This window comes from Stigmatopora nigra, chromosome 10 (assembly GCF_051989575.1).
Source record: "Stigmatopora nigra isolate UIUO_SnigA chromosome 10, RoL_Snig_1.1, whole genome shotgun sequence".
NCBI lineage: Eukaryota > Metazoa > Chordata > Actinopteri > Syngnathiformes > Syngnathidae > Stigmatopora > Stigmatopora nigra.
Genome location: NC_135517.1, coordinates 12,019,248 through 12,032,876, shown reverse-complemented (window position 1 = coordinate 12,032,876; position 13,629 = coordinate 12,019,248). Strand labels below are relative to the sequence as shown.

Genomic DNA, 13,629 nt, shown 5'->3' with positions numbered 1-13,629 from the left:
CTCATCAGTAGCGACCACGAGATGCTGTGGACTGCTATTCATTTAATATCCCTATCAATAGCCTGACATGATTGGGCAATTGTGAGTGAGTGACGGCACCAAGGTGGATTAATGGGCACGGATATATATCGTGTCACAAGCTGAGCTGCTTTCCAGTTGAAATTCCAATCATCTGGGGAAATAGAAAATGATAACAATATGAAAATAAAAGGATCTCCAACTGACCAGCATCAAGAGACGAAATTGAAAGTCTGCCTGGCTGCTGCTGTACTTTGAATTCCTCTTATATGGATGAGCAAACAAGCTGTCATGACAAATTGACGACTTTGAGCGGTCCGCCACATGGAGTAATTGTCAATAGCGCACTTATGAAAAGAGACCATGTGCAGAACATCAAACTGGGGGGAAAAAAACAAAAAACAGTTAGTGATATGTATTTCATTTGCGTACCAAGCCTTCCAAAGTGTCCTTTAAGCTGAACAGCACCTTAGTAGCACTAAAGCCTTTCAGCCCAGGAGACGAGGTTATTTTTGTCACATTGTTTTGCGTGCCAGAAGTGTCAAAATTGACAACCATTTGAGAGGGCAGGTAGATGTCAGATCCTTTTAATAAAAGCAGTGCACAAAGCCTCTTATGCTTCAATGCAACAAAATCTTTTATAATGGCTTTAAGAGCAAACAACAAGTCCGTTGATTAATTTTCGATCTTTCCTGCGAAACGAGTAGCTTATAGTTTAAAGCAATCTCACATCATTTTTTCAGACCAGACAGAAGAGCAGATTGGGTCGTACTTTAAGGGATGAAAGGCATAGGACTGGTTGTCCCGTTTCATGAACCTTTACAGTAAAATCCAATATGGGGATAAACAATATCACCATTTTACTAAGGCTGCTATTATTATTAGATAGATGTCAGAGGTTAATCCATCTCTCCTGCTGGCACATTTGATTGTGCACGCCTCTCATTCATCCACATTTATGCGACTATTTGGATTTTTTGAAGTGACTAATTAGCTTTTTTTGTGAGAATTGCCTTTTTTTACAGAAAGAATAAAAGCTAATTAACCTAATGTGTTACATTATACTACAGTATGTGTTTCAGTTGTTTATTTTCAGTGTTAAAACTAAACTGCTTCAAATATGTTGTTGTTTCTCTGTAACTAACAACTGCTCAAAGCTTTCTTCCTTTTTCTGACTCACCACAGACGCATAGGCTTGTAAAAATGGATGGTCGTGCACACACACGTACACCTGCTATAATTGATTATAACTGCACAAGGAGGAAACTGATTTGCTTGATTCATTCCTTTAGTCATGCGGAAATCAAACAAAGTAGGTCATGTTCATGAACGTTCTTTAACCTGCCTCTCGGCACACATATTTTAAAATGTTTCTTTATTCATCATCAAAAATCATAAGTCTGGAATGGGGAAACTATTCCACAAAGGGCCACAGTTGGTGCAGGTTTTCATTCCAAGCCATCAAGAGGACACATTTTCACCAATCTGGTGTCATACAAGTGCAATCAGTGGATTGCAGTCAAGTGCTTCTTGTTTTCTGCAGAAATCTCATTGGTCAAATTGTCTATGCTGGATTGGTTGGAACAAAAAACACAGTGGCCTTTGAGAACCGATTTGGCCACCCCTGGAATTAGTGTTATGTGTTTTGTCCTCTCATTTCTTATTTTCAGAGCCGTTTTATCCTTACTATGGTCATGGATGGGGTGCTGGAACCTATCCCAGCTGACTTTGGGCTAGGGGCAGGGCACACCCTAAACTAGTGGCCAGCCAATTGCAGGGCAAAAGGAGACAAACAACCATTCACACTCATACCTAGGGGCAAGATTAATCTGTGATAGAAATCTTCAAATATAACACTTAAAAAGTTTGCCAAACAATATACATACTTTGTACACTTGAATCATCTTGCAATGAACCCTTAACTCTGAATTGAATAAAAAGATGGAATTGTATAGACAGCAGGTAGCTTTACCTTCAATTTTGAACTGTATGAAAACCATCGGCATACGCAAGGCCTAATGGGCACTGCCCCCTATGCCTGTAATGCAGTCAACACTGCGCATGGTATGGCCGTATCTGAGACTAAAATCAAATTTAAGACTATAATTTGTGCAATAAAATCTCTTGAGACTGACAAGTTCAGTCTTTCATCCTCACGTTTAATGTTAGCAGAATTTGTCACTGTGGGTGCAATGTGTGAGGACAACTGTCTTTGATTTCCTGTGAAGAGACGTGTGGGCCACTGTTGGGTGCATTGTTTGCTTGATTTTTAACCATTTCAATATACATATTCATATTCACTGAAGTTAAGCATGTTTCTTAGTAAAGTTTTTTTTTAATTTGTCATTCTTTTGGGAGTTTATGTCAGTCTGTAAGATTTTTTTTCCCCACAGGAAAGAAAACAGAACAAAAGACCAACATGTCTGCCTCAATACATTATTGAATATCTTCAATATTCAAGATTGCCAACCTTTTCCCGTTTTGGTCCATATTTTAAATCCACTTTTCATTCAGGTTAAACAAAGTTAATCTCATTGGATAATTTTATAAGTCACCATCTTCTTTGCAAACTAAACTGCATTTTGTCCACATCCCTGCTGGATAAAAAAAAACCAAGCATCTCCTTAAATCAATGCCTGAGCTAATTGCTGTTAAAGCTGAATGGGGGGCCAGAGTTAAAGCAATAGGATCAATGTTTATTGTCTGGATGAAGCGCCAGTTGTGCCTGAATAAACTCAAATTAGAGTATTTTTGCCACATTTGCATATGAGAAGCACACAGACAACAAGTACTAATTCTTCCATGCTGAGATGCAGGTGGAACACAAAACAAAGTCAGGACGTATTTTAAGATAATTAGCAGAAAAAAAAACTGGTGAGGGACAGCAACATGCTGGGTTAAGTACAGGACTATAGAACTGCGTTAAACCCTTACTTTTCCCATGTTTCATACAGTAAAGGAAGGGTTTTTGCAAGGATGACTTCAGTCCTCGAGAGCCCCTATTCGGTCTGTTTTCCATATCTCCCTCCACTAACACACCTGAATCAAATAATCTGGATCCGTAGCAAGACTGTATAGGGGCTCTCGAGGACCGGACACCCTTGTTCTAAGATATATGAAAAAGAGCAAAACAAATTGATGTACAACCATGCAATGCTTATCTAACCTTTTGGGATTATCTTGGATTATTACCAAGTGGCAGTGGGTAAGAAGTAATTGTTTTCAACTGAATCCAGACTGATTTTGTTTTTATTTCTTTATTGGTGATATGTTCTCGCCCTGGGCTTGTGTGGGTTTTCTCTAGGTACTCTGCTTTCCATCAACATCCCAAAAACATGCATTTTAGGCTGTTTGAACCCTGTAAATTGCCCTTAGCTATAAGTGTGAACGTGACTGGTTGTCCCTCTCATTGTGCCCTACGATCGGCTTGGCTCAGGGTGTTCCCCGCCTGTCAGATGGAATAGACTACAGCACCCCCTGCAACCCTTGTGAGTATAAGTGGTAAAGAAAAGGAATTTTAGATTTGCTAAGGACATTAGGGGGTAAAAGATAAATATGTACCCAATTTTTAGGGGCAATATAATAACGTTTGCGTCACTTTTTTTGGACTGGTCAATTGGTAAAAACAAACAATCCAAATTGAATCTTTTTTTTTTAATTTTTTTTTACAAAACTGTTTTTAGTGTAGTCGCCAGCGCATGAATGAGGGGTATAAAAGTATTTGTAATTATATACTTTTTTCCTCTCCACATTATAGGTCTTCACGCGAGTCCTTCTCAGCCTTAGCACATGCACACACGGCATTCATCCTTCCTCCGTTCAGCTTGTGTGTCTGCCCATGCTCAAATGGCCTGATAGGGAACACATGAAATGAACTCAACCCTTGTCGCTCTTTGTTAGTACAACACAACACTGTGGATTCCAGTAAACTTCTTGTATGCCTCTTTAAGGAATGAGGGGATCCCTTTAATTTCTGTTGTATAGGTCTGGACAAGCGACGTCTTTTCTTTTCTGCCTGCCGCTCTTTAATCCGTCCCTCCATTTCTGGAGGGAGAAAACACAAAACTTGGTTCACGCAGTGCTTTAGTAGCAAAAACTGAAAGAACTTTGTGGGCTTTTTTCTTCTATCCCTTTACCCTCCCTCTCTGGAAATGCTCTCTTTTGAATAGGCAGCAGTAGGAACTTGGTCTAATGGGGTCCAAAGGGAATTTCTGCTCTTGAACAGGTGGAAATGTTGAAAGAGCACGTTGGGCTCCTCAAATCTAGTAGATAAGTAAAGTAGAGACGTGTTAGACAACAGGTTAGGAAGTGTGTCCTTGTTTCACCATTGCACATGTAGAGCATTTAAAAAGAGCACACGTTTGTAAAGAGCAAAAGGAATCTGAGGGCGGGCTGCTTGAAGTGGGCGTCTCACTGTCACACATTTAAGAGTTGGGGTGCCCACTGATGTCACCAGACACGGAGACAGTAATCCATTGGGGCGGTGCCCATGCCAACATGACACAGAGAACACTCGCCTCTTTTTTCCACACCCATCTGACCATTCAAGAGGCTAACTGCCATCCAATTTCTTCTTCCAGTCTCCAGGAGCTCCAGTGGCAACATTTTTTTTCTCCTCCTCTTCTCAACTCGTCTTCCTCCTCGTCGCCCAAACGACCTCAGTAGTGTCCTGGTAATTTTGTGTGCACTACTTAATGAGCATTAATCCACCACCCCTGGATGCCATTGTTACTGCGGGATACCCATTTGGATGCAAATAAGTAAGGGGGTGGCAGCAAGGTGCTTATTAAACTGATGTGTCCTCCTGTCTTTTCTGCTGGAAGCGCAAGAAAGTGAAAAGACAACTGGAAGGAGCGCCTTGGACATCTTGGGAGTGGCTGGTGCCCCCCTAAAAAAAAATAAAGAAAAGAAAGGAACAAAAAAAAGGAAAAAAAGTTTTGCTGCAAAGAGGAAGGAGTGGTGCGAAAAAAAATTAAAGAAAAGGAGAAAAAAACAGCAAATGTCAAGCGCCGGACCTGTGGAGACAATGATGTCCTGCGGTCGGACCCGACCCTCCGCGGCTCCCAAGTCCCTCGCCTTCTCCATTGACCGAATCATGTCTAAAAGTGCGGAGCCGAGGAGTTCCACGGAGGAGCGCTCCGAGGCGAAAAAACTGCTCGGGCTATGTTCGCCGATCCCTTGCATGATTCCACTGCAGCCTTTCGGCTACGACCTCCAAGCCAAGGCCCTGATGAACTACTCGGAGCTTTGGCGAGCGAGTCTGCGGGGAAGTTTTTGCGGCTCCGCCAGCAGCGTGCCGTGCAAAGGAAGCTGCGGCGTCTGCGCCAAAATGGACTCAGCGCTCAAGCAGCAACAACAACATCAACCAGCCGTAACCACTGGAAGCAGGGTGGTCAAACCACAGGTGATCCACCAGGCTGTGGCTATGCCGAGTGGCGGCTCCCTGTACTATCTCAACTATCTGGACTCTGCCTACCCCCAGTCGGACTTTCTTGCGGGACACTGGCTCGCCAGTCCGCAGGCTCAGGCCTCCCTCTCGGCTCACCACAGACTTTTACTTCTGGAAAATGCCAAACTAGTCGGGAACACAGGAGGAGACAAGATCCTACCCACACACCAGTATCCGCACAAGGAGCATCTTCCGGGCCAACTGGACCAAATCGTGAAGGAGAACCAGAGCGCGAGCGCTGAAAAGATCGCATTCAAGTCCCATAAACATAACAGCAGCAACGGCAGCAGTGGAGACGGAAAAGCTAAAAATTTCACCTGTGAAGTGTGCGGAAAGGTAATGCAAAATACTTTTTTTAAACCAAATAATTATGACCAAACGAAATTTCATCGTTTTTGATAGAATTGTTCAATGTTGTTAGGACTGTTTTGCGTCACAATCTTTATTGGAGACGTTCACACGCGTTCAAAATAGTCTGGATTTTGAATTAATATGTTTTTTTTTCAACTCCACAGGTTTTTAATGCACACTACAATCTGACCAGACACATGCCAGTACACACGGGGGCCCGTCCATTTGTGTGCAAAGTGTGTGGAAAAGGCTTCCGACAGGCCAGTACGTTGTGCAGACACAAGATCATCCATACGCAGGTGATGAGAATGGCACACACTGCGTCAATTTTGGGGAATATTTTTTTTCCTGAATATTTTTTTCACCTGTATTGTTTTGCAATATGTAGGAAAAACCACATAAATGCAATCAGTGTGGGAAAGCGTTCAACAGAAGCTCCACACTGAACACACACGTACGGATCCACGCCGGCTACAAACCTTTCGTGTGCGAGTTCTGTGGGAAAGGATTTCACCAAAAAGGTAAACAAACAAAATAATATTAATACTATGATGTGATGCTTTTTTTATTTGTTAATTTTTTTTAAACGTGTGCTTTTAAATATTTTACTTCATCGCGAGTTGAATGGTCACAAAGGAAAATGAATTACTGGCCCTAAAAAGGGAATTTCATAAATATGGGATTTTGTTTTAGTACATTTTAAACATATAACACAGTTTCTGTTTTTTAATTTTCCCCGGATCATCTCCTGCGTTTTTAATGCAGATAAAAGTCATTTGTTACAATATAATCTCATTCTGATATTTTTCTATTGTAAATATGTGCATCCGTTTATTGGTGTTATTATTATTTGCCTTTATATTATATTTTATCATCGAAATTAATGAGAAGAGAACTAGTTGTAGGCCGCACACGGGAGCGTGAAGCCATCAGTGGAAATAGGACATGTCACTTTACACTGACTAATTCGCCCTTCAAGATGGCAGCATTTGCTCCGGGTCATCTGCTCGACCTCCGAAAAGTTGGGAATCTGTGCTAGTTTTCCACTTGTCACCGCACTTGAGTTTGACAAAGTTTGACAACTTCTTGACTTCAACACACAAATCCCAGATTAATGAAGTCTGGTCGGTGTAGGTTAACCGGAGAGGCTCTATAACTTCCCAATGAACTGCTGACCTTAGTGGGGGGGAATAGAAAATGGGGCCTCTTTATGCTCACTTTTTGTTAAGCTCTGTAAGCAATAGCCTGTCACTTTCCCTCTGATGTCATAATCATCGTCCTATAAACCAATTTTCTTTTATCTTTAACATACAGCAGGTTAACCTTTTAATCCATGTTTTACAATTTTGTTAAATGAAATGCACAATTAAATGAATTTTATTACTAAAAAGGCATCTAATGCATATATATTTTATATATATGTAAGCATTAGATGCATTTTAGTTTTCTTTAAATTATACTGTCTTACTATAAATAACATAATAATTGAGGAATTTAAAAATCTAATTATTGCTCATAATATCTTGAAACCTTTGATTCTGGCATTTATAATTGTAAGTTCAGTGTATTCTTATTAGATAAACACAATTATGCAGTTTTTTTTCATCTTGCATTTGTCTCCCCTGCAGGTAACTACAAGAACCATAAACTGACTCACAGTGGGGAGAAGCAGTACAAATGCTCCATCTGCAACAAGGCCTTCCATCAGATCTACAACTTGACCTTCCACATGCACACACACAATGACAAGAAGCCGTTCACCTGTTCCACTTGTGGAAAGGGCTTCTGTCGCAACTTTGATCTCAAGAAACACATTAGGAAACTACATGACAGTTTCTCTTCTGCCCCAGATAGAGAACCCAGAGAGCTCCAGATTTGAAGCGCTATTCTAAATCTCCTTATGTGTTCAGCCCAGACAATGAGAGGCCTCAAACGGACCGCCTTATGCTCGACATTTGTGACCAAAAGCAACAGCTACGAATGCTCTGAAAGAAGGTGAAGACAGTCTGTGGTTCTCAATCCCTTTGGCACTCCTTTTCAGGTACCATACACCGACTGTCATACTTTGAGAACATTTTTTTTCTGTCTAGAAATGCTTTGTTTGATGCCGTTACAAGCATCAATAAGAGGAATGATTAAATTGTATATAAAGGGAAATGATATTTAAGATATGGAAATTTTGAGGGACACCTCATAATGTTGTACATTTTACGCCATGTGTTACTGTTATTAAATAAGTTATAACTTATAATAATGAATGTTTGAGCTTGTTTCCACCATTCAAATATTTGAAAATAAAACCGAAAAAGATGCAGAAAATGTTTTAGATGTTACTTTCAGTGTGTTTGTATGGAGATTAATGAATGAATTGAACCAGCCTTAAAATACAGTTTGACATTTGTTCAGAAAAAAATATTCAATACAATCATACAATCAAATTAAGTACATCTGATTAAAAATAAAATCACATAAACATAATGCACAATAGTCCCTGTACATTTGTTTTATGTAATTGCACTAATGTGCTCAATGAGCCACAAGTATACACATTTGTTGAGATAACTATACTTGATAGAACCATAAACTGTTAATAAATCGCAAACGTTTACTGAGAAGTAAGTGTCATAATAATGAAGTGTTGTTTCAAATCTCACATGATGTCGCCATAACCGGATCAACTGTGCGCTCTGTAACCACTCTACCTCGACATTTATTGACAGACACGATCTCACTAATACTACATTTACACTTGACTCGTGTGTAATGTCTCAAATGATCAGAAATAAGATGGACCCTTGAAAACAAATTACATTAAGCAGCTAAACGGCCTCTGGAGGCTAGATGGCAGAGAGTGAATGCATGTGGCAGGCTCGGGTTCAGCACATCATCAGAACTGAAGATAATGGAGCACTCAGGCGTAGCTCTTCATCTGGACCTCTGCGTTAATAGAGCACAAGTTATTCTCTGCACGGCTCCTGGAACAATATTATCCCTGCACACATTCTGTTGAGAGGTAGATGCGTGCTCCCAAATGGAGATCTTTCTATTAACAGCCAATTAGTTCTCAGGCAGCCTGACCCTGGCCTGTAGAGTCCTGACTGAATACACACTTGCTAATGTGACTATAGAATGTATAGTCTGCTCGCCACCTGTCTGCATCTGTGCCCACTAACAGACAGAGTAGTTGTTTGATTTTTAATCAAATAGTATATATTTTCACTTATATACTAAAACCCACATGTGAGTTATAAGTACAGCAGGATCGTATTCAAATGAGATGCTTTTCTTTTGTGAAATGGCAGGTTTAGTATCAGTATTAGACAATAAGATTGGTCAAAAGGAGTGTGTGGCCTGGTTGAAGTTTGTAAACCATTCTATGGCTATAAAAGCTTTATTTCAGCTACAGCGTGAAGTATGGATAAAGCGGTTCAGAAAATGAATGAATGAACTCTACTATAGTTCCTTTATTCAAAGAGGGATGCTCTAGTTACTATAGCATCCCTCTTTGAGTTTAAAGATGCATTAGAGTTTCATTGTGGTATACATATACTGTTTTATAGCAGCAAGACCACAAAAATTGCAACTATTTTACATCATCTTCTAAACATGGACATTGAGTTGGGAGGACAAACTACCTCGTGGAGCGCGGTAAGCAAGCCACCATCCTTTCCACATTCAATATGGCGGGATATGGCCTTAGGCTCACTCAAAAATGACTAAGTTCCTGGTGTGTTGTATGTAATGATAGTTTTTACTCCGAGTGCTAATCACCCGTTTCAAATTTGTAATTGTTGAAAATAGCACGGAGCACTCAAACTTATTTTCATTCTTTATTACATTTCTTATAGATATTGTGGTCAACATTAATGTTATTTAATGTTATTCCATATAGACATATAGGAGAAGCAGTACATTGCGCGGGGTACACAAGACAGCGTGCAAGTAGTAAACAACCTGAAGGCTACCAGGTTGGCCTTTTTTTTCCTGCACACCCCCTCCTTCACCGCTTCAACATCTGAGCAACTGCATCAGCATCCACAAACACGTTAATTGACTAACCGGGCCTTTAATTACCGCGCGTCCAAGCGGAGGAGATTAGGAGAGCTGAAGAGGGAGCGCGCGTTAATCAGCTGTCAACAACATGAGGACATCTTTCTTTGGCTCACCACACCAGCGCGGGATCAACGGGGATTGAGGCAATTTACGGGCCACAATGGACTTCGTTTGAGACAGGAAGAGAAAAAAAGAGAGAGGCGGACTTTTTGTTTGGCCGATTGAATTGATTGTAAATGGGAGATTAGCGGGGAAGCTTCAGCAGCGGCCTGTAAGTGCCTGATCAAGGAGGGGGGAGAAAGAAAGCGACCAATTAAGTCTACCAAATGTTAACTTACATCAGTTTCCCCTCAGTTTAGCCCACATGAAATTCCAATTAAAGCATCCCCCCCTCTAAAGCTTCCATTCTTTTGGAAAGGGTGGAGGTGGTGACACTTTGTGCCGCTACACATCAGACAAAACACAAGGTTCCCACCACATCTAAGATGGGCCATTTGGAGAGCAAGATTTTTGAAATTTCATTTTATCTTCCTTATGAACATAATGGCAAATTATGACATCAAGGCCCTTAAATCTTTTTTCAATATATCGATATGCAGCAACATGGTGGTCATTGTTTTTCAACGAAAAAATGACTATAGTTTGAATTCAGTGTTTGAATTGAAATATAAGTTCTTAATTAAATATATGATTCTAGATGCTAGCACTTTATTCACACTTAGTCAATGCATTTTAATAATTAATGCTCACATTTAAAGTTACTTAATATACTTTGCATGTATTATGTTTCATCTTTAGTGGTAAAATTTTGAAATATTGCAAGTCATGAGAGTATACTTAAAAACATTTTTTTAACGCTCACAGTGCACCGCAAGTACTCAGAAAACAATAAATTAAAAGATTTATCTTTATTAATTCCAATTTATTTTAAATCTTTTCAAAAGATAAACACCGGTCATACTTAACTTGTAATCCCAATTGACCATAAACTGTCTTTATGTATAAATGCAAAGTGAAAACCCAAATCTTTTTCAATAGATGGCTTGGATGTGCTTAAATGTCTTTGAATCCCCGCTCCCATGCATCCCCTCATTAGGCACTGGCCCTTTAGCACAATGAACCAGGATTTATTCTAAGAATTGAGGGGTTAATGAGCAGTGGCTTCACCAACCTCGTAAGCTCTATTCCTGCTTTAAATAACACAGCAGTAAATGAACAGACTGCATTGCACTTTCAAATGTCAGGAAAAAAACATTGAAATACATTAAAGCTAGATGCATCTGGCTTTTCATTTGTGTAATGCAATGTAATGAAGAAAATAAGGTAGCTAATCAATTAAAAGCAGCATCACCTTAAAACTTGTAGCATTAATGAATGTGGTGCATAGAAATGCCAATCTCAAGAAGCCAGTATGCACACAGTTTAAATGAAACAGATGTGATTCACAAGCACCTCATTTAGATTCTTTTACAAAGTTATCCCTAAATCGTTTTCAATTGAATGTTTTAAAGACTGCGATAGGCAGTCTGTTGTGCTAGCGGTTTTCTTTTGACATGTCAAGGGTGCAATGAGCCTGGAGAAGGTTGAGGCTATTGCTGGGAACTGAATTGGGAGAGAGATCCCAACATTCATGTTTTTGACCTTCACCAGTTTCCTAGTCTTCCCTCACCACTGTCTTCAGACTAACATGCATATAGCTTAAGGGTGAAAGGCAGTCAGTTGGAAAAATAGAAGGATAAGGGCCTGCTTTAACTGTGGTGTGAGGCCTATATCACAAGCCCTGAAGCAATGTCTCATTGCCAAGGATTTTTTTTACACTAAGTATCGTTTTTATGTTTGAATTTTAATATTCTGCTATGTGTTAACATTCTCCATGGAATGTTTATGGTGTTTGAACCATAAAATTGCAGAAAAATTACATTTGCTCATTAAGATGAAATAGAAACAGGTTTAAATGTGGGATTGGCCACAATTGTATTCAAGAATCAACTTGGACATTGTGTAAGTTTCAATACAGTTTATCATGAAAAGTATTATATCTAGTTAATTGTATTGCATTAACTTCAGATTCTTTGCTTTTTCCCCCCAACCCATTCTCTCCATCACACTGACAACTGGATATCTCTCGACTTGATTCTAGCAGTGTGGCATTCTTGTGTAAAATCAGTTTATTTGGGGATGTCCGGTGCCACTGCTAATCCTTTTGACCTCACCTGACCTGACCTGACCCTGCTGGGAAATGTTCTTTTTCCCTTCACTCATTAATAGTGAATCTCCCTTCTTGTTCTCACAATTAAGACTGCCCTTCACTTATACACAACTTTCATAAGAAAACAATTTGATTAAATCTTACAACACTAACAATTTTTGCTACTAACTCTTGTCAGTGTTTGACAATTTCCAATCAGTTTCACCAGTTAAATAATCTAAAAATTTTCAGGGTGATTGCCATTTGTGTGCTTCTAATAATTCCAAAACAAATATTTCTAACATTTGTCGATTGATTTCAAAGGCTGCTTTGTGCAGGTTTTCATTAAAACCAGATGAGGGGACACCTTTTGCAGGTGCAATAAGTTATTTACAGCCAGGTGATACTTATCTTTAGAAGACCCCTCATTGGTTAAAGCAAGTTTTCAGGTCTGGCAACTTTCACATCACTCACAAGCTGGTTCGGATGAAGAACAATGCAATTTATGAGACGGGAGGGTGTATTGGATGGTGCTGCATGGGATGAAAGCAGAGAGGTATGCAATTACAGTGGAGCAGTTAACTGAAGTGGGGGGCTCTATTAGAGGTATTACACTTGAGTCTGTGTGGGGTGGGCAAGGAGCTATGCCAGGCTACCTTGAGGCTCTTGTTGTTTTCTCTTGTGTATATGTTGAAGCCTTTTATTTAATATGAAATAGCATGGCGACAGTCAAGGTTTTTCTCTTGAGGAAAAAACAAAGCGCTGGGAGAGTAGGCTCTTAAGTGGAGTTGACATGTCATGGTCAAAATAGAAACTATGAATTTACAAGTTCAAACTGGGTCACACAAAAAAGAAAACACCAAGACTGCACCATCAGATGTAATCAGCAAATTAAAAATGATATAGTTGTCAAATCTGTAAAATTTCAGAAATGACATTAGCAATATTTTCTCTAAACCTTTGATCCAAACAGACAGATTTTTGGTGTATGAAATAGTGGGCTTAAAATATTCTTCTATACTGTATAATGACATGCATTGTTCAATTACTCATTATCCAATCAACATGAATTAGCACTTAATGAGCATTTACACTTTGGGCACATCTCATTAAAATGCCTGAGTTGTCTATTGATTTACATTAGACTCAATTTATCTATTATCTTGTATCTCCAAAAAAACGGAGGACGACTGTGTGAGGTCTCTGAAGGGAAGTCTGGGAGGTCTGGTCCATGACAAGAGCATAGACTCTGCCTTTAGTACCCCAAGGCCCCAACGATGAGCTAGTCATTTGGAAGGACTCCAGATCGTGCTCTTCAAAACGTTTTAGATAATTTGCTACATTGCTTCTTCATCTTCTTCCCTCCCACTACCCAATGCTGTCACCCCTGATCGGATGCAAACGAGTAATACCTCCCCCATTTGCCTGTTTAAAATCTGCCCTTGACCTCACAGCACTTGCCCCTCATCACCACCCAACTCCTATCAGTCCAGACTGGTCCAGTCAGTCATGGCCAGAGGCTAGATGACCCCCGAAGGCGCCTGCAGCATTGGGGCCACAGCTGAGGAGC

General features: G+C 39.9%; 1 protein-coding gene across 1 annotated transcript; it reads left to right on the top strand.

Annotated features, from left to right (window-relative positions):
- Positions 1-4,163: 4,163 nt before the first annotated feature.
- Positions 4,164-8,248, top strand: fezf2 (FEZ family zinc finger 2). The gene is made up of 4 exons (XM_077726214.1): positions 4,164-5,803; positions 5,983-6,117; positions 6,207-6,339; positions 7,447-8,248. Exons 1-4 carry the CDS (start codon positions 5,018-5,020, stop codon positions 7,695-7,697), a joined length of 1,305 nt encoding a protein of 434 aa, XP_077582340.1. The 5' UTR covers positions 4,164-5,017; the 3' UTR covers positions 7,698-8,248.
- Positions 8,249-13,629: the final 5,381 nt, after the last annotated feature.

Bases quoted from the DNA above. Each gene is read 5' to 3' on its own strand.
- fezf2 (XM_077726214.1), top strand. From the start codon at position 5,018: ATGTCAAGCGCCGGACCTGTGGAGACAATGATGTCCTGCGGTCGGACC. The intron at 5,804-5,982 runs GTAATGCAAAAT...TCAACTCCACAG, and splicing joins CCTGTGAAGTGTGCGGAAAG to GTTTTTAATGCACACTACAA. The intron at 6,340-7,446 runs GTAAACAAACAA...TCTCCCCTGCAG, and splicing joins GAAAGGATTTCACCAAAAAG to GTAACTACAAGAACCATAAA.